The sequence below is a fragment of the Eleutherodactylus coqui genome, chromosome 8, assembly GCF_035609145.1.
Source record: "Eleutherodactylus coqui strain aEleCoq1 chromosome 8, aEleCoq1.hap1, whole genome shotgun sequence".
NCBI lineage: Eukaryota > Metazoa > Chordata > Amphibia > Anura > Eleutherodactylidae > Eleutherodactylus > Eleutherodactylus coqui.
In genome coordinates this window covers 111,573,434-111,594,671 of record NC_089844.1, presented here as the reverse complement: position 1 = coordinate 111,594,671, position 21,238 = coordinate 111,573,434, and the positions used below count along the sequence as shown (strand labels likewise).

The 21,238-nt window shown below is 41.4% G+C and overlaps 1 protein-coding gene across 1 annotated transcript in view; it reads left to right on the top strand.

The window, feature by feature from the left end:
- SNX29 (sorting nexin 29) overlaps positions 1-21,238 on the top strand; it is a 433,715-nt gene that overhangs the window by 20,654 nt on the left and 391,823 nt on the right. Inside the window, exons 4-9 of the mRNA XM_066576210.1 lie at positions 466-590; positions 3,659-3,839; positions 5,771-5,841; positions 7,391-7,639; positions 11,402-11,783; positions 15,090-15,208. Of these exons, the coding sequence (XP_066432307.1) occupies positions 466-590; positions 3,659-3,839; positions 5,771-5,841; positions 7,391-7,639; positions 11,402-11,783; positions 15,090-15,208 (1,127 nt within the window). The remainder of the gene's footprint in view (positions 1-465; positions 591-3,658; positions 3,840-5,770; positions 5,842-7,390; positions 7,640-11,401; positions 11,784-15,089; positions 15,209-21,238) is intronic.

The window sequence follows — 21,238 nt, the reverse complement described above, 5'->3', positions numbered from 1 at the left end:
TCTTTTAGGGTTACATCTGGTATTCACTCTTCATACAGCCATATTAATTGCAAAGACTCAATTAAATAGATAAACTCTCCCCATTTTAGAAGGTGGCTTCAGGGGTATTAATTGTATTCTTCCACATAGGAGGCCAATTATTTTTCTGTATTAAAATGAGCTCCGCAGACCGAAGAAGAATGTGACACTTCTACTGCGACTAGTAAATTGTGCTTCAAAAGTTTTCTGCAAACAGAAGGATGGCTTAATCCTAATCGGAATATAATATGGGTCACATACAGTTCATTCAGTAATAAGTAAATGTAATCAGCGCCAAAGTCAAGATCTAAGGATTGTGATTTGCAAGCAGTTGTCTGCTGACACGCTGAGGCTTTCTTTGCCCCCTCCACCTTTTTCATCTGAGGAGAAGACATGTTTAAGGTTCCTTCTGTGCGGCTCTCTAATTATGCATTTGTTTTGTTGCAGAGTTATTTGTCTGTGCGCTCAGTTTGAAGCTGTTCTTCAGCATGGCTTGAAGAGAAGCAGAGGATTAGCATTAACAGCGGCAGCAATCAAACAGGCAGCAGGATTCTCCAGTAAAACAGAGACAGGTAACCCACTATTATCGCCACTCTGCCTAATTATGTTTTGACAGTTCCTCGGTGTGCACTTTGCATGGCTTGTTGCAGCAACATTTTATTTAGTCATTTGGCTAATGTACCAACGTGAAGTGAATTATACTTAACCATTTAGCTATCTTGGCTATTTAGTCCTTCTAATGCCTGGTAAAGCTTTTTATCTATCCTCTTTCTATACTGCTGTTTCTCAGTTCGGTTTCTTTATAGCGAAAAGAAAACGGCAGAATCCATTTACGTAGTAGTTAATGGGGATATTCCATATGTTAATGTTTTCACCTGCCCACTGATAGCCCCTATCCCTCCTTACTAAATGCTTACATTGGGGAAGAGTTGCACGGAGCAGTAGCACATTGCTGGTAAAGAACGTCACATAGGATTTTATGGAGTACCAGCATTCATACGTAGCCATAGAGTCTTATCTCTCCTTCCATTAGGTTGGAACCTTGCCAATCTACATTCTTTTGTCCATTGTGCTGATTATGTCACAATTTTCATGTGTTTACTTCAATTAAAGAATTCTTTCAGTAAAAAATATTTCCTAACGTTGCTTCAGATTTTTTTCTTTTTTCCCCAACTAAACCCAAAATACGCCCCCTTGATCTAGTGTTTAGCTTTCTAATTAAAACCCTTCCTGAACTTTATTTACCTTTTAAGCCATTTAAATGTTTTGATCATGTCGCCCCCCCCCCCTCTCCCTTCTCTCTTTCAAGTTATGTACATTTAAGTTATTAAGTCTTAGATAACACAGAATAGCTTCTTCGATATCCATTATGAGGATTTCTTCTCACCAATTATTTTATATTTGGAAACGTTAAACTGTAGTTTCTGTTGTATTGACTATTTTTCCAGTATGCCTAATGTCTGGTTTAGACACAACAAGTATCACTCAAAAGATGTCTTTTGAGCGATAATCGTTGTGTACATTTAGCAAGGTGCGCTCCGAGTGGGGTATGCAGAAGACAAGCAGGGCTGCTTGTCTTCTGCATCCACCTGTTCTCTTCTCAGAGCGCTCAGCTGTTATAGAGCGCTCAGCTGTTATACAGCTGAGCACTCCAAGCTGGGTATGGAGAACACGGCTGGAGCGCTGTCTTCTTCATGCCTTGGCTGTTCACGGAGCTCTCAGCTGGTATACAGCCGTGCGCTCTGTTCCGGGTATGCAGAACACAGCTGGACTGCTGTGTTCTTCATACCCTGGCTGTGTTCATGGAGCGGGATACAGCTGAAGGAATAGTATTAGCTGTATCCCGCTGTGAACTCCTCATAAGGCTGATCGTTCTCTTTCAGCATGCTGAATAAACAATCAGCGATTCGTTGATGAAAACTGCACAATGTCAGTGCAGTTAGACCAACGATTCTCACTCAAAAGACAACTTTGAGCGATTTTTTTTTTTTTTTTTTTTTTTTTTGAGTGAAAATCTTTGGGTCTAAATGGGCCTTAAATCTTTCTCCACGTTCAAGACACCACTAGTAGCGTCAACACCATTGCAAACTTTTGTGTTATCAGCAAATACAGAGCCTACCTGTTAAAACTTTTCCTATGTCACTTATAAGCATATTAAAAAGAACAGAACCCAGGACAGACCCCTGTGGTCACCACTTGTAACTGGTCCCTGTTCACAATACACTTCATTAGCAACAGCGCTCTGATATGTCTTTTAACCAATTGCGAATCCAGCCGACTATCAAAGGATTAAGTCTAATTTTCAATACCTTATCTTATGTTTATGTGCAACTGTTTCAAAGGCTTTACTAAAATCCAGATATCCACGACACCACCCTTTGTGACATAGTCAAAGAAATCAATGAGATTAGTTTCACATGATCTTCCCTTAGTAAAGCCGTGCGGTTTGGGGTCCAACAGGTTGTTGGTTTTTAACTGGTCAAATATCCTCTTTTTCTGGAGATTTTTCCATTAGTTTAACTAGTACTGATGTCAAACAAACTGCCCTGTAGTTCCCAATTTCTTCTCTTCTATCTTTCTTACCGATGGGTACAACATTGGCCATTCCCCAGTCATTAGGAACGGAGCTTGTTAGATGGGACTGGTTAAACAAATCAATCAAAGGTGTGGCAATCACAGATTGGAGTTCCTTAAGAACTCTGGGGTGGACGCCATCTGGATCCATCATCGTATTCAACTTTAAATGTGCAAGTTCACCTACAACATCAGCCTCCAAAAACACTAGATGTGAGCCCTTACAACTGGAAGTACAAATAGGCTGAAATGTATTATTCTGAAAACTAGCTTCTGAAAATACAAAAAAAAGTAGCTTTCAAATACTGTTTCCCCGAAAATAAGACACTGTCTTATATTAATTTTTGCCCAAGAGGCGCTAGGTCTTATTTTTGGGAAGCGTGTGTGTGTGTGTGTGTGTGTGTGTGTGTGTCTGTGTCTTATTCTACTTACCTAGCAGGCTCGGTTCAGGTCGCTCCTGCTGCACTCCACAGCTCCGACGTGCCTCCTGCAGTTCTTGGCCGCGTATACAACATCACTTCCTGGTTAGAGTATTCATAAATCCTGCCTCCAGGAAGTGATGGCTGTCATTGGTTTATCCAGCGCTGCATTGATTAGCTGAGAAGCAGTCGAAGAACCAATCAATCGAGTTGTAGAGGCAGAATTTATGAGTTGGCTCAACCGTGGCCAATCGCAGTCATCATATTGGTACATCCAGCGCTGGCCAATCACAGCCATAGCTTCTTGGAGGTGGGATTTATAAACCCCATAACCAGGAAGTGATGTTGTACGAGCGGCTGAGGACTGCCAAACCTCAAGAGAGCAGCGGGAGGGACCTAGACCAAGCTTGCTAGGTAATATATTCTCTCTTTTTTTTTTTTTTTGTTTAATTGTAGTGTAACTAGAACTTATTTTCCGTGTTAATGTGCTATGTCACAGCTTCTGTTACTAATCAGATTATTATATAAATTTATAGGTGGGCACTCGTCAGAAAGAGGCTTTGCACTTTAAGGCATTGTTTTAAAACTTGTCTCCTCTTATCCTTGGAGAACTAGTGGGAACTGTAATGCCTGCTTTTATTTTTCAGAACCAGTATTTTGGGTGTACGTGAAAGAAATTCTAAACAAGCACGAACTTCACAGATTCTACGCTTTGAAGAACATAACTACTGATATAGGGAGGGGCCGCGCCTGGCTGCGATGTGCTTTGAATGAACATTCCCTGGAGCGTTACATACATATGCTGCTTGCAGATCCAAACAGACTTAGGTAACAGATCAGCAAACCTCTTTAGTTGATGGCTGTAGACAATGGTGGTCAAAAATTCATATCCTATCATAGAATTTAGGTCATTATGCCTTGAGGAACGGATCACTGATTTGTTATTAGAGATGATATATTGATGTCGTATCAGTACGGATTGGGAAACTGGTCAGCACCTAGTTTTCTAGCATTACTAAATGTGTGACTCCTTTATACAGCTTGGTCTGAGCCATGTAATGAGGGGTGATCAACAAGATTGGCACACATTTGTCTGGCCTTCAAACAGGATAGTAGATGCATGATCATTGGTGTGATTGTTAGTTCCCCATACTATTTCAGCGCTGCCTGCCTTGCCCCCGATTTACATGGGTAGGTGTGTCGCTAACAACAATTTTTGTGCTGAATGAAAGGTGCAGGAACCCAATGAAAAAAAAATGTTTGTTCGTTGGTGGAGTGATCCTTGGCACCTTCACACATCCCAATTATTGCGCAGACGAACACTCTTGCCTAATCCATTAAATTGGCGTGCTGTACAGCAATCCATATTGTTGCCTGCATTCTGCTGATCTAATCACAGAGCCACATGTATGTGGCCTGTTTGGTGGCACACAGTGTCTACATTGCAGGTGCGTGGACACCCCATGTACTGTCATATAGTGCCTCTGTGATTCACTATATATTCTTTTTAACACTTTTTTTTTTTTTTACTGTCAAATATCTTCACAATACTGGGTCCACACTGTTTTCTCCTATCTTTAGTGTATATTCGAAAAGCTCCTGCTGTAAATGCTAAATGTATCCATGGGGGTCCATTATCGGACAGAGACCAAAAGTGTATCCTTTTAGCCTCCGTGTGGCCGATGTACCTGGAGGATCTTTTTTTTTTTTTTCTGCTTGCAAAAGCATAGTAGACAGTGCTGTTTCATTCTATTGAGTTCTGTAAGCAAATGTATCCTTTAAGCCAGGGATGTCCAACCTTTTGGCTTGTCTGGGCCACATTGGAAAAAGAAGTTTCCTTGGGCCACACATTAACAAACCTTACCGAAACGCGTCAGAATTTCCATCGGACTATTTTGCCAATTGACTGGGCTAACTCTGCATCCAGATAAGAAAGCCATGGATTTTGACGCAGTTTTTAAAGGGGGAATTCGCACATTGAAAATTTCACCGCGTAAACAAACCCTTAGGCTGCCCTCGCACATGAACGCAGCAAAGCGCCGCAATTTTAAACACTGTGTTTTGCCCCGATTTTACTTTTGCTTTCGGCCGCAGCGTGTTTTAGCACACCCCATCATTATGATGGGTGATGAGGTGTTCTGAGCAGATACCATCCAGCGCCCCGATCAAAGCATGTCTGCGAGGCCCCATTGATTTCAATTGGAGTGTTATACCGTGTTTAATGTGGCGTTCAAAAGGCCGCGGTAAAAAGCGCCTGTGTGGCCTTAAGGTTCAAATAATCCATTAATACCCACGTGAGAAACGGATACATCTCTTTTTATAGCTTTTCATGAATGATCCGTTGAATGGATACCATATTAACTTATGGATCTCATATCTGATACCCTGATGGCCAACAGTGGCATTCGTCACCGTAGGCTTTAAAGGCATTCATTGAATGAATCTGTGAAATGGATCTTATGTTAGTTTAGAGGTAAGGGATGCCACTTTTAGCCCCTTGTCACAGCATCTGGTGATTGCCTACATTGAGAGCTTTTGCTGGTGTAGAATGCGGGCACTAAGGACACCTCTGGACAAACCTCCTTGTAGAGGCCATAAAACTCACATCCTTTTCTGTGGACTATGAATGGTTTCCTGAACTTCTAAGTCATGTTTGACCAAAGGGAACCTCGCTGTCTCTTGAGGACAAGTGTTAGTAAACTGTTTTCAGACATTTTTCATAATTTTACAAGCTCTTTTTCCTTTTTATTAACTTGTAGTTTCTTCTATGAAGACTCGTCATTTCTACTAGATGAGGAACGTTCCAGCATGCTTCCGACCATGGCAGCTGGTAAGCTTATATCAAACATACAGTAACTAAGGCTTTATGACTTCCAAGATTACTAATGCGGAGAAAGATCAATATTAAGAATAGTGCCAGCTATTTTTTTCTTTGACTTCTTCGGGGTTGTAGATCATTCAGAATCTTTTGGCACTGCTCATAGCTTTCTGTCGCTGGAAATTTCCTGCACATTGTGAACGCTGCCTTGAACCTTGTGTCAGTGATTTCCAATAATGGCAATGTATGTAGTCGCACAATGCAAACTACACCCAAAAAGCAGGGTACACTGCAAAATGGGAAAGTTCCAAAAAAACACAAAATCCTTTATTATTCAAAAATTTCACTGGGCACAATTTAAGAACAAAAGCAGAGTTCCCCTGAGGAAGACATGTTACATGGCAATACGCTTGGGCTTTTGGCTTTTTTCCCAGGCAATTATATGGGCAATGATCTTTTTTAATTGATTATGGATTTATCACCTTTGAACAACATTTACAGCTCACCTGCTTCCCCTCCATACACAATGACATCTGCACATGTAATGGAGCAGGCCTAGAACAGTCACCCATAGAAGTCAATTGATCAACTAATGTCCATTGTGTGAATGCCTGGTGAAGCTGCTGTAAACCATATGTCTAAATATTTGCACAGCTCATGCAAGATGATCACATCCATAGTCCTGTACAGACAATACAATAAAACAATCTATAATGGGTAAATAAAAACAAATTAGAAAAATGGAAAATGCTTTACCTGGCTTTAATTAGTAAAAAAAAAAAAACAAGAAAAAAAGTCTAAAGTGATACATTCTCTCTAAGGTGCCTATACACATTCTGTAGCTGTTAGCTGAATCATTATTTGACCAAACGTAATTCCTTCTGAGGTCTCCATGCAGGGTGGAGAAAGTTGCTGCCTAACAACTCTGGCAGCATAAAATTAAAATTGGTCATAACAAGGGGTTAAACCTAAAATACTTGTTGGCTGACGCGATCTGCCTTAACTTTTTTCTGTTAGAGGAGCATGATAAATGGACTCTTATATCATTAAGCATAGAAACAAACAAATGAACAGGTGAAGATCCAACCTGTAAAATGTTTTCCCTAACAGGAGATGTGGGGTGTCAGGCTGTCCCATTGACATAAAGGGGTTGTACCAAGTTATTAAGTAATTCCCTGCAGTAATACCCCCAGGATAAGAGATAAGTTCATGATCAATGGTGGTCCAACTTCCGGGTCCTTGATCGATCCCAAAAACAGAATGCCCGAAGGTACCCCCAAGAATGAAGAGGTGGTCGCACATGTGGATGGGAGAACTGAAGACTGCTGAGCGTTTGTACTTGGCTATTTCCAATGCTGAAATAGAGCGGGGGACATCTGTGACCACCACTTCATTTATTCAGGGACCTTCAGGATTTTATATGTTGGCACAATGCCTTTCATGTTTGCCAGTAATTCACTGACCTGTTCCAAAGTCGTAGTTCTCCAGTTTGAATTGACTGTTGTTTATGACCGTTTATGATTAGATTGTTATAACAAGATTGTGTTTGTATTATTTGAAGGTTTGAACTCAATCCTGTTTGCAATCAACATTGATAATAAGGATCTAAATGGACAAGCAAAAACTGTTCCTACAGTTTCTCACCTTCTGAAGGAATCCACTCAGAATGTCACCTCTTTACTTAAGGAATCCACACAAGGTGTCAGCAGTCTCCTTCGAGAGATCACATCATCTTCTGCTGTCTCTATTTTAATCAAGCCAGAGCAGGACTCTGACCCTCTGCCAGTGCTTTCCAGAAGTCTTACAACAGGTGAGATTTGTGATACAAACTGATGATTAGTAAAGGGAAATTCCACCTAAATTACTTACATTTCATAACAAGACATCTTGGGAAGAAGGTGCGTGTGCTGGAGGTTCAACCAGTTCCTCAGAGTGGCCCTACTGCTCTGTAGAGCTCTCATACTAAGTTCACTGGTACTCTGTCACTACTTTTAGGCTGGGTTCACACGGGGCGCAAATTCTGCTGAAATCTTGCGGAATGACCGCACGGAAATACCGTGAGATTTCCGCAGCAGAATTGCACCTTCAAAAGTTGTGCTGTTCGGCGCGGGTTTAGAAGTGGCTTCGCTGCCTGCATTCTTCTGTGGCCATCTCTCTCCATAGAGAGGCCGCAGCGGAGATGGCGATAAAATTGACATGCCGCAGCTTTGAATTTTGCACGGCATGTCAGATTTTTCGTGGCTTGGCCGCAACGACTTTCCCGCAGCGTGTGGACGAGATTTTTCCAAATCTCGTCCACTTTGCTGCTTTATTCCGGGATACAAATTGCATGGAAGTCTGCACGGAAATTTTGCGGCAATTCCGCCCTGTGTGAACCCAGCCTTAGTCTCCCCTTATCTGTGAAGTTTACAATGTGCCCATAGACATATGATTGTTCATTCCACGGAAGAGTCTTTCTCGGCTATTCCTTGCTGAATATGTATCTCTCTTGCTGAATCAACTGCTCCCATCTCGGTTTTTGAACACTGTTTTTATTGTCGCAAAACATTAAATTGCCCCCTAAATGTTAAAGCGTAAACTTTTATTGAATTGAGATGAAAAGAATATACACCCCCCCCCCCCCCCCCGAAATATCAAGAATCATAAATGGATATATACCATAAAGACATTTGAAGTGTCAACCTTATATTTTGGTACTCCTAATTAGGAGGTCACAGTTTTGTTTTTTTCACTCCTAGTGATATGATGGACGGTTCAGATAGTAAAAAGATATCTCTGTGGTAATTTGCTGTCTAAATCCTCCGGTGTGCTACTGTATTCGGGGCTGTGTGCTATCTTTGTTAATCCATGAACCATGGAGGCAATGTTCATGGACGTTTTTTCACGTGGACCATTGTTCTGCGTAAAACAATAGCATGTCCTATTCCTGTCTGTTACATGGATGAGAAGTAGAACACGTCAATCAATGCATGTCCTTGTATACCAGTCAGCATATGGACTAATGTCTGTGTGCTGTCCGAACTTCTCAGGTGCAACTTGCACGTAGACTCATGTGCACCTAACCTTAAAGAGATTCGCTGGGACGCTTTTCATTTCTTTTCGCGTTTCTCTTGTTGACCTGTCCTCCGTAATCAATAGATGATTGTCGGGAGTCCACTGCTCAGATCCCCACCAATTAGAGGATTACCAGTAAATTTAATGAGAACTGTGCCTGCAGTGCCAACCTGGGCCGCTGCGCTATATTCAGCGCTTTCTGCTTCCTAAGCTTTCCATAATGACAGCAGCGCCATTAATCAGCTGATTTGGCAAGGATCATCAATAGTAAAAAAAAATCCCAAAAAGGCCCGAACAAGCACTTTAAGCAAAGTCATTACCCGGGTTTTCAAACTTCTCAATGGCTGATCCCTTTTATTGTCTACTGTAAAACCCTAAAAAAACCATTTCATCACATGGCTGTTGTCTTGATGCATTTCCCAAATTAATATCTGGTTCATTGTAATGCGAAGTTAAGTCATCCTAAAGAGATACTGACCCCACGATAAGTAGTGCCCAGCATTATCAGGGTGGTGACTCAACCTAGGCAGGGAGAGTGGCCAGGAATTACCTGGCAGGGACTTCTTACCATCACATCTGTTCTTCATCAGTACTAAAATATATAGTTGACACTGTACTCTACGTACTTCATATGCGCTTTTAATAATTGGATGATTTGTATCACATGTATGTAATGCAACTTGCTTATGTCCATTTATGATTCTTGCTTTTTCTTGGGTTGATGATGCTTGTAAGTGTTACATTTTAATATATAGAGACCATTTATATTCCGTGTCTTTTGTTCGGCCCTTGCAAACCTGTGGCTTGTTGTCTTTGTAATATTTGAATACTGGTACAGGTAATGGTTGTTATTTTGGGGGTTTTAAAACCTGAAAAGCATTTTATAGTTAAATAATCTTTTGCGTTGCTTATTAACCCTTTCCAATCCACTGTCTGACGTCTAAAGACCTTCTGATTGAAGGCTGTACAGCTCTGATGTCGGAAGACGTCTGGCAGGGTATTCTTACTGTATATTACTGGCAGCTCTGTTGTCGGGGGCTTCTCCGGCATGTCACATACTGCAGTACTGAGTCTAGTCAGCAGATGGCGCCATTGTATAATGGCAGAAAGAGAGAGCCCCCTAGGAAACCCTGAATCCAAAATTAGATTGCAAAGGGTTAATGCAATATTAAAGTTACCAGGTAAAGTACGGATGTAGTAACCGTTCACTTGACAGCTACCGTGTTGAAAGTGCTATTGCAGCAAACTATAATTTGACACTTAACACAGCAGAAGCCATTGAAAAAGTCAGATTATAGTTTATTACAACTATGCCTTTAACACGCTAAGCCCCAAGTTTAATGTTTGCTACATCTATATCCGAGCTCAATTCTCGTTTTTTAGATTTTTTTTACTTGGTATGATTGAATATAGTAGTCTATAATGTTATCTGCCAAGAAAAATAAGGCCCTGAGCCATCTAGCATTCAGAGTACTGCTCTATACAGTTCTATGGAAGATAAGGTAACAGACGAGTGAGAGTGCTCGACTATTATATCTCCTATAGACTTGTATTTACCAACAGGGTTCATACTTGACTACCATTACGTAAAACTCCTTTTCACCACAACGTGCTGATGAGGAGGAACATTGGACCCTGGCCCCCTGTACTAGTAATTTAGTGTTTCAGCTAATAATGCTTTCGTCCATCCTGTGGATAGGTGATAAATCTTGTTAGTGAGCCCAATTTAATTTTTTTGTTGCATTCTTGACCACTTTACTCACTGATTAGAGCCTTGCACTTAATAATTTGGGTAAAAGGGAATCTACCACCTTCTACCAATCTTCATTTGCCCACTTGGGCAAGTCCTCCCTCCACTTGGACATGGACTTGCCAAAAACTTAAATTACGGTAGAATGTAAGAGCTCGTATAGCGTCAGGAGATATCATGAGGACCTTTAATATAGAGGAGGATATTGATACTGGAAAGTGCCGAACTAAGCTCCAATAGCATGCCTAAGTCGAAGGTATGAAAATGATGCAGAGGATGACATCTCATAGGAAGCCTGAATAGAAGACACTGGAGTCGGGAAGAATTTACCATAAGTGACAGATTCTCGGTTCTTTTCTTCAAAAACACCAGAAGAAAGTAATGTAAAGAAAGTACTCATATGAACAGGTCTGAGATCTAGCAGAGGAAGTATTTGGCAATGAAGCTATGATATAATTAGCGTTTAGTGCTTTAGTGTGTTGTGTATTTTTTTTTCATCAAAGCTGTTTTGGGTTGGTAGGCTGTATTTTTTTGTGCATTTCTTGAGCAGTGATTTTTGTTCTTCTGGTTGGGCAGGAGTATGAAATAAGGGGAGGGTGTTAAATCCCACAGTAGACGTATTCATCGAAGATTTCCCAATGTGTAATGCCCTTGACTATTACTGCTGTTGTTTTCGACAAAGAAGCTTATCTTCCTTGTTAATAATACTTTCCTAAAATATGCTAGGACAGAAAAAAAAATTCCCCTTTTTTGTTTTGTTTTCCGTAGACGGCAAAGCTAAGAAGGATCGAAAAAAGAAGAAGAAAGTGTCGAATATCATCTCGTTTGATGATGATGGGGAAATGGAAGATCCGCATTTGGTGGGGGTTTCAAAGACCACAATGAGTGGCATGGAGAGTTCAGAGGAGCATTCTGACAGGTCCTCAGCTGCTCTTTCTAACTTTGAAGTGCAGTTTGAAATGAACTTGAATGACAAAGAAAATGCAAACTGCTCCTGGAAAAATGAATCTCCATGTGTTAATGGGGATTTCGGTTATAGAAAGTTGGACGTGAAGAGCATAGACGATGAAGACTTGGATGACTATGACATATATGAAGCAAAACCTGTCAGCAAGTTAGAAGTTAGAGCTGAGAGTGTTTCTGCTGAACAGTAAGTTGTGGTTTGGTTTTTGCCCCCTAATCACTGCGCCTCTTTCTATGATGTACAAATTCTCTTGAGCTCTGTCACACATATTACATGATACTTTTTGTAACAATTCATTTTTTTTTTTTTAGTTTATATAAACCCTTTGAGAAAAAATGTGCTATGACTGAGCTCCAACAAAATTGTTTCTGATCTGTTGGCGGGACAGAAAACATAAGCAGCCCTAACAGAAGACACACAAGATTTTTTGGTTGTTTCTTGCACCATGTAGGCCATGTGAGCGGTTGTCGCCAGTCTGTTTTATAGGAAAGAAAATAAACCGCTATGGATTTGGCATTGGCATTGTAGACAATGCTTGCCACAATAGCAGCCTGACACATTCCAGCTTTCAAAGGGATATTCCAACCTTGGTCAGACATGGCCATGTTGGGTATACCTTTTTGCACCAGAAGGATGGAAACAGCCAAGTTTGGTGGCGCCACGTTGTTTCCATAACTTCCAACAAAGCTGGAAACGGAGTAGTAGAACGAACTGTGCTCTTTCCTTAACTTGGGAGCTGTGGAAATAGAATGGCTCACTGTGCTACACTGTCTCCAGAACATCTATTCACTTCTATGGAAATTGCAGAAACAGTGCAAGACAGTCAGCTTAGCTGTTTCTGTAGCTCTCGGCCACCACCTACAAGACTGTTCAAGGACTGTGAAGGCTTAGGTTGTCATCGGCGATTGTTTGGTTTTTTTTTATAGATATATTTTTGTTTGATTTCTGTAACTTTTGTAACCATTCTTTTAACATCTATGTCCCCCATGATATCATATAAGACCTTCTGGATGTCATTCACATTATCCTTCTTTTTTTTTTTTCCTTTTTAAATTTCACGCTTTTTTACTGTAACTGGAACATCTATAGGAACCCCAGTAAAACCCCCCCGCTATGGTGACAGTAGTCACTAGCAGAGCTGGTCTGTGGGCAAACAGCGATCATGTCATCACTGGGTCAAATGGCTTAAACGGCACTTCCGCTTTCTTTATTCACTACATAGCACTCATTAAGCACTATGTAGCTATGAGAACCAGACCTACTCCTTTTACATTGCAGGAGCTTTAATCCTGTGCTGTATTTTTTTACTATTAGCAGGAATTAAAGTCCAGGGACGAGCGCTATAAATTTACAGTGATTTGGTCTTTATCGAGTTAAAGAATTTTTGGCTCTTTTTTTTCTTCTTCAAACTTTCACTCCCAATCTCAGTATTTAAAAAAAAAAAAAATCCTAAAATCTTGCATTTTTCCCATTTTTTTCCCCCCCACCACAGGGCCTAATACTAGTCTGTCACTTGCTCATCTGTAGCGAAAATTTTCCAGCCATCATCTCACTATGATCACATAGGCAGGAGAGGTGACATCTAAATATACATGACATAGGATACACCATTCACAAGAGGCATAAGCTGTGACTATCTACTAACCTCTCTGCAAAATGACCCCTGCAGGTCACAGAGCATGTCTGCAACAGTCTCCCATAAAAGACAGTGGGTTCTTTTCTGTCCATTAGGTGAATAGTCCATGAAGCTGCTCTAAAGCATATCTCTAAATGCTGTTAATGTAGCTCAGCCAAGATGGCAGGCCCCATAGTCATGCAAAGGCATGAGAATAACAAATTTTACAATCAGAAAATAAATACAGATTAGAAATATTTTTTAAATTAATTAGCAATTTGATGATAAAGTCCCTTTTAACTGCAACAACAAAAATCCATAATAAAAAAATTAAAACAAATAACCATGTAATATCTTTTCACTATCAGATTTTAATCAGTACGAAAAACTATTGCATACCCTTTAAGAAACCAGCCCTACTTAAAGGAAGTGTTCCACTGCCTTTTTTTTTTTTTTAGAAAATTTGGAACCGCTCCGACATGTTATAAATTAACCCTTTCCAATTCAATTTGTATCCTGGTTTTCCTAGGGGGCTTACTCATTTTCTGCTGTTATACAACAGCGCTATCTGCTGGCTAAAGTCAGTACTGCATGAGATGATACGTTGGATAGGCTCTGACAGCAGAGCGACTGGCAATATACAGTAAGAGAACCCCAACGGGCGTCTTCCAACATCAGAGCTGTACAGCCTTAAATCATAATGTCTTTAGACGTCAGACAGTGGATTGGAAAGGGTTAAAGATTAATGTCGCAGTCTAATTTCTGAGACTCCCAGAAGTGCTGCAAATGAGGGCTATACTCATAAGACTTGGATTGCCACCGTAGGGCCGATCAGTGGTCTGCGGAATCGTTTGTATGAAAGATTCCACCAGCAAAAGGAAGTTTCTAACTGGTCAATTAGTTTGTTTACAAAAAGGGAAAAAAAAATGGATTCCTTGGGGCTTGCTCAAAATATCAAGTTATTGGCGGAGTTTGGCTGACCGTGCCATAGACATGTAGTGTCGTGTTGCTGTGATGGAAATTTGTCAACCTTGCTCCTTCCATTTTCAGGCAGTAGACGTCTCCCATTGGCCACTGCGACTAAATAGTTGGCTGTCATTTCCTGTAAATTCTCCATAGTTTACATATGGCTGTCATATCTTTATTTGAGACTTTGTGTTTTTATGACTGCCTGACCTTTTATGTGGTCACAATAACTGCTTAGGAAAACCAATAAAAGAAAGTCAACATGTAAAATAAACGGCCTCCACATAGACGTTCGTTTTATAGTCGTTCAGCTGCATTTGCAAAGTGGTAGAAGAAATGTAGTAATGTAATGGGCACAGTTTGATATAAAGCGCCTCCAGGTTTGTTTAAGCAGTTGTGGCGCTGATTGGGTAGTTTTGATCTCCATATAATCTGAACGTATGCGTTAAAGTAACGGTATCCTGATCCAGTTTTCAATTATACACTCAATAAAACATCTGTATGATAGCAGATACTGTGAATGCACAGATAATCCAATCAGCAGTACTCTCTGCATGTCGTTTGTAGAGTCTGTCCATGAAAAGTACGTTAATGACTTCAAGTGAGTTCTCTGGCAAATATGAATGATACTTTATAGGTCTATCTAAGATAATGGAGCACTAGACTTTAACAACTTAATGTACTACCTGTGTAAATGGTTTCTGTAAGCACTAATGTTCTATATCTATAGAGTCCCGTGGAGCTAACGCACCTCTATAGATCTATGAGGGTGTACAAGCTGCGTTACATCATGAATTAGTCTACAGGGGGTCTATGAATTGTACTGCATACTCTTGTCACATTGTATACATAAGCCTCTGTTTCTGATGACTGGTGATACAATTCTTCCCTGGGATTTTTGTTACTTTCAGGACACCTGTAGGAAGCTCGGAAAATCCCCAAGTTTGCTGCTGGACATCGTTACAAGTCTTAGATGACAACTCTGATGTCTTATTTCCTGTTAATGCTGCAAGTTCTTATCCACACTCAGGTAATTGATTAACAGCTCATTCTCTAATAGTTGTAATGTTTTTAATCTAGTTAATTTTGTTCTGGTTTGGTAAATCTGATGCATTTTTTTTTCTTCTAAGATGTGTTCAAACAGTCACTTTACTGTCAACAACCGTTGCAGAAATCCATAGTGCAGTCAAATTATAAGAAACTTTGTAATATATCTTTGAGAAAGATGCCTCTTTCTGCATTTATGAGCCAATTCTTCTCCTCACTTTTGCACTGACCATTCATGCTGAAATACTGTTAAATTCAATTTGTTGATGGATCATCTCACTGAAGGATCAGATTACATGCTGCTCATGAAGTGCAGGGTGGTGGGAGCAGCTGCAGATTGAGAGAAAAGCGGAGAGGCACAAAGAAATGCTGCTGCTGAAGACTCGAGTAAGGCCTTCTGCTCACAGGCAGATATGTGCTGTGGAATCCGCGGCGGATGTCCTCACAACGGATCCGTAGCAAATGCTGCCCATAGCATGCTGTGGGAAATCGATTCTTTCTGCACACTTGCGGAAACTAAAATAGCAGCATGCTCTATTTTGGCTCTGATTCCATGCGGATGGCTTCTGTTGAAGTCAATGAAGACATCCGATCTGCAGCCCTTCCGCAATGAAGTGGGAAAAGCAGGAGTTGAAAAAAGAAAAATTATACTGTGCATGTCTGACGGCGAGCCGTGCGGACTATCTGCAGTACAGATGAAAACAAAAGTAGGTACGCGCGGATGCTGCTGCTCCTAGGGCCGGATTCCGCATGCGGAATCTGTCTCTGCTGTGTGCAGGAGGCCTAAGTGTTTTATCTCACCCTAGTGCTGGAGTAACAGCTACACTGCTCAGTACTGCTGTATAATGTTTCCCATGCTGCTGCTATTTCTGAGACTGTACTACAGAGAAGTAGGTAAGCAGGGTGTTCTCTTTTCCTCATCAGGAACCTTATAGATCTTAAGTTAGGTGCTAATAATGACCCGCTGCTAGATTAGATGCACTACCGAATTTGCTGCTCTTCTTGGGCTTGGGAGGATTAGGTTCTGAGCTCCAGTTTAGTGATGGGGTGATTGGGCCTAGGGTTACTTGAGCATAGTTCATCACATAGTGGGATCTATGTATACAAGCAGCTTACCAGCAGTTTGTTAATTTATCTGCTTACCCTAGAGTAGATCCTCATGTATCTGTAGTGCATCTAATCTAGTTGTTAAGGTTCCTGATGGGGTCTGATATCTGACTGAAACGCGTTGAACCATTTATGTTGCTCATCAGATTCACTTTTAAGAAGCATGGTAGTAAGAACCATTCACGCTGCTCATGAGATTCAATTTCAAGAATTATGTTCGTAAGATCCTAGATAAAGAACTGTTTCTTCTAGCTTCATCCAAGTCTGGAAGTATCAATTTATTACCCTAACATATGGTGGTTCTTCTTTTAGTGGCTCAACTAGGCACTCTGTTGATAGGCAGGAAGAGGCCATAAGAATGTGGGTTATCGAGATCCCTTAGGCCCCCTGTCCACGGCCGTGATTTCGCCGGCGCTAAATCTCCGGCGAATCACGTCGGCTGAAGCTTTCCATAGCGTTGCTATGGAAATTGCTGGCCCTATGCCTGCAAGCAAAAAATCATTGCGATTCTCTGCTCATGGCCGGCAATTCGCAGCATGCCCCCATTCTCCGCGCTCAGCCTATCTGTCAGATATGCTGACCTGCGGAGAACCGTCTCCCGGCTCCTGCTCCCGGGCGGCCGCTCCCGCGGCTGAGATTCGCCGTGGGATACCGCAACGCCCGTGGATAGGGGGCCTTACATCCACCATGCTAAATGTATCGGAACTGATTCCATCTAATTGATGCACCTATCTATTGTCTTCTAGTGCCTGGTAATATATTTGGCACTCTCTGTATTGGGCACTCTATTAAGAAGTATAACTCTACCTCCTGGGGTGTTCATCCTACTGGGAGACTTCTATACCTGACTTTATGTATTCATTTTTGGTTTCCCCATGGACCGTGTATAGTGGCACATGGACCCTCTATTGATCTGTATTACAGGCCTGTAGACTCTGCTACTCTGATGCCTCTTTAAGCCATTGCTTCTGGAGGAGAACACCTCATGAAGCGGAGTGTGCTTTGATTTCATCTTGTGGATTTTCAAGGAATCCATGAAATAAAAAGCCTGCCTAATTAAAAAACCAGAGCCATACGGAGATCCAGAATGGGCTCCTAGTAGTCTATAGCCGCGGATCTGTAATACAACAGTGTGCATGGTGCGACAGCAATTTGCAAAAATATCAATCTGAATATGACCTGTGACTATCCAGTACTTCTTAAAGGGGTTGTCCTGCGCCGAAACGGGTTTTTTTTTTTCAATAGCCCCCCTGTTCGGCGCGAGACAAACCCGATGCAGGGGTTAAAAAAAAACAAAAAACGGATAGTACTTACCCGAATCCCCGCGCTCCGGTGACTTCTTACTTACCTTGCGAAGATGGCCGCCGGGATCTTCACCCTCGGTGGACCGCAGGACTTCTGTGCGGTCCATTGCCGATTCCAGCCTCCTGATTGGCTGGAATCGGCACACGTGACGGGGCGGAGCTACGAGGAGCAGCTCTCCAGCACGAGCAGCCCCATTAAAAACGGAGAAGACCGGACTGCGCAAGCGCGTCTAATCGGGAGATTAGACGCTGAAAATTAGACGGCACCATGGAGATGAGGACGCTAGCAACGGAACAGGTAAGTGAATAACTTCTGTATGGCTCATAATTAATGCACAATGTACATTACAAAGTGCATTAATATGGCCATACAGAAGTGTATACCCCAACTTTGTTTCGCGGGACAACCCCTTTAATCTATGACACCTAGTTGCTAGGGGTCAGTAGTGGCCTCAGATACTGACTGCTTCGTACTGCGGTTGAATCTGGGTTTGTTCCCGTGCAGAGTGCGTACCGGATAGCTTATTTTTAGTGTGAGTTATTACCTGCATGTCCGTTTTTTTTAAAATTCATATTGATGGTGTGACCTTTACTGTATAATTAGTTATGTAAAAGGGCAGTCACACATCCTAATAATGACATATTACATCCATACTGCTTCCCTGCATATAATCACCATATGCTACGTTTTAAAAGCTGCTAGAAAAACTACACTTAGGCCTTGTTGTTGTCAAGAATATTTTACAGAGCTCAATATGCCACAACTTGCATCTAATTAGAGCAGCTGTAATATTTGTCCACTTTGATTGATATCATGGAATTTAGTTACTCTCAAAGGGGCACCCTGGTGAAAACACATCTCTCCATATCTGCCCATCTCATTTGATTACCTGTCACACTCTGAAAGTATCTTGCAGTCACTTCCATACATTGCAGATTTTTTGCTGCTTATTAGCACCATCTTGATGCAGAGATTTTTTACTTTCACATTAATCCCATGATGCATCAGCACAGCATTACATGAGCTGCAAGAGACTGTACCATCTCCGCTGCAGGTAAAACACTGACATTACATTTTGCATTCACCTAAATAAGCTGCAAACCGTAAGTAGACAGTCAGAAGGATGAGCTGTGATTCCCTCTACTATAACTGTGTGATCATCACCAGTAACTGTGATAGGTGTGTCTGTGTTCCCCCTCTAAGCGGTTTCAGTGGTGTAGGGTCCATGTAACAGCATCACACAGACTGAGAAAATGACTAGAAACTGAACACATTACCCCAAGTAAATCTGAGCTGGTCAGAATGAGATCACATGACCAAATGAGGAGAAGGAGGTCAAATGTTTAAGCTAGAAAGGAATAACTAACCAAGGTAACACTAGCCAACTTATATATACTGAGGGATAGCTACATAATAAATGAAAAAAAAAAAAAAAAAATCACCAGAGTTCCCCTTTTACCCCCTTCCCACTATGACATACATTTACGTTCTGCAGCGTCATGGTATGTACGAAGAGAGATCGCCAGGCGACCTCTCTTCAGACAGCGTGGACATCAACTGTTTATTACAGCTGACACCCGCGGGCAATAGCTGCAATCAGACGCACGGTCGATTGCGGCTATTAACACTTTAAATGCCGCTGTCAAAGCCCCCCGGACGGCCCCACCGCAATGAGATGGCAGGGATACGTGCGAGTGTCATGGCAGCCAGGGGCTTTCTGAAAGGCCCCAGGGCTGCCTTAGCAGACTGCCTATCAAGCCATCCCTGTAGGGTGGCTTGACAGACTGCCTGTCAGATTGCAGTATGCTGTAGTGCTATGGCATTACATCATACTGCAGGAGCAATCAAAGCATCGCTAGTTGTGGTCACCCAAGGGGGCTAAAAAAAAAGAAAAAATAAGATGAATAAAGTTTTGCTAATTGTGGAAAAAAAAGTATTAAAAGTTTAAATCAAGCCCCTTATGCCATATCTATAATAAAAAAAAGTTTAACTCCTAAAACAAAAATACACTTTTTCAGTATCCCTGTCTCCCAGAAAACATGTAATAAAAAGCCAACAAAAAGAGCCCTCGCACAACTAAATTGACGGAAAAATAAAGTTATTGTGCGCAGAAGATGGTGGCAGAAAATTTTAAAAAATTAAATGTCTATGAAAAAAATAAAAGTACAGCAAAAAAAAACAAAAACCTATACAAGTTTGGTATTGTAGTAATCATACTGACCCGTAGAATAAAGTTATCGGGTCATTTTTGTTGCAGTTTGTGCGTTGTAAAAACAAGACGCACTGAAAGATGGCGGAATGTCATTTTTTTTCATTTAACTCCACTTTTTTTTAAAGTTTTTCCGTACATTATATGGTACATTAAATAGCACCATTGAAAAGTACAACTTGTCCCACAAAAAACAACAAGCCCTCATGCAGCAACGTCGATGGCTAAATAAAGGAGTTATTATTTTTTAAAAGGGGGGAGAAAAAAACTAAAATGGAAGGGGGGTGGGGGGGAAAGGGCTGTGTCATTAAGGGAATCATATACATCCAGATATTGGATTAAAGGATGCTACAAAGACGTACATACCTTAGAGGCGGGAGCTTAAGGGGTTTGTGCCAAGTTTAACATTTATTCGCTGCCCACAGGATAGAGGATAAGCTTCTGATTGATGTGGGCTTGACTGCTAGAACCTCAACTGATCACAAGAGTGGGAGTCCAGTGTACTTCTGAATGCATCAGTAGTGCGCATGCTTGACTCATGCTACTCAATTCATTCAGTGGGACTGCTAGAGATTGTACTTGTATTTGGTAGTCTCCAGCAGTCCCATTGAAATGAATAGAGTAGCCGTTCGCATGCTCGACTGCCACTCCATTCATTGGGGGTGAGGGGCACAGGACCCACGTTCTGGTGGAGGTTCCAATGGTCAGCCTACCTATCAGATGACCCATAAACAACATCACGTATGCACAGGTGATAAATGTATTATTGCTGAGGGTCCAGTTCTCTGCTATCTGCGTCAGTCCAATAGACGGTGAATGGCGTGGTAGTGTGCATGCTTGACTACTGCTCCTTTCTTATGATCGATGCTTTCGTAAACGGAGATGCTCTCATAATATGTGTGTGTGTGTGTGTGTGTGTGTGTGTGTGTGTGTGTGTGTAAAATATATATATATATATTTTTTTTTTACTTTTTTTTAAAACTTATTATAATTATTTTTATTAACCTCTATGTCCCTCATGACGACATAGAAGACCTCTAGAGGGTCATTCACATTACTTTTCATTACATTTTTTTTTTATTTCATACTTTTCTCTTGTTACCGGGGCTCCTTTGGATGCCCCAGCTACAGTGCAAAAGATTCCCCAGTATTGACATCAGCCACTAACAGAGTTGATCTGGAGCTGCTAAAACCCTGCAGCTCTGCTGTTGCAGGGGGCACCCAGCGGTTACATAGTTGCTGGGTTGAATTCACTACATAGCGCTCATTGAGCTCTGTGTACCCTACAAGAGGGAAGGCAGCAGCGGTTAAAAACCACTCTTGCCTTCTCCTCTGGGTCCACAGCTGCGACTAAAAGTCGAGGACCCAACAATATAGCAAGAGCTGTAATCC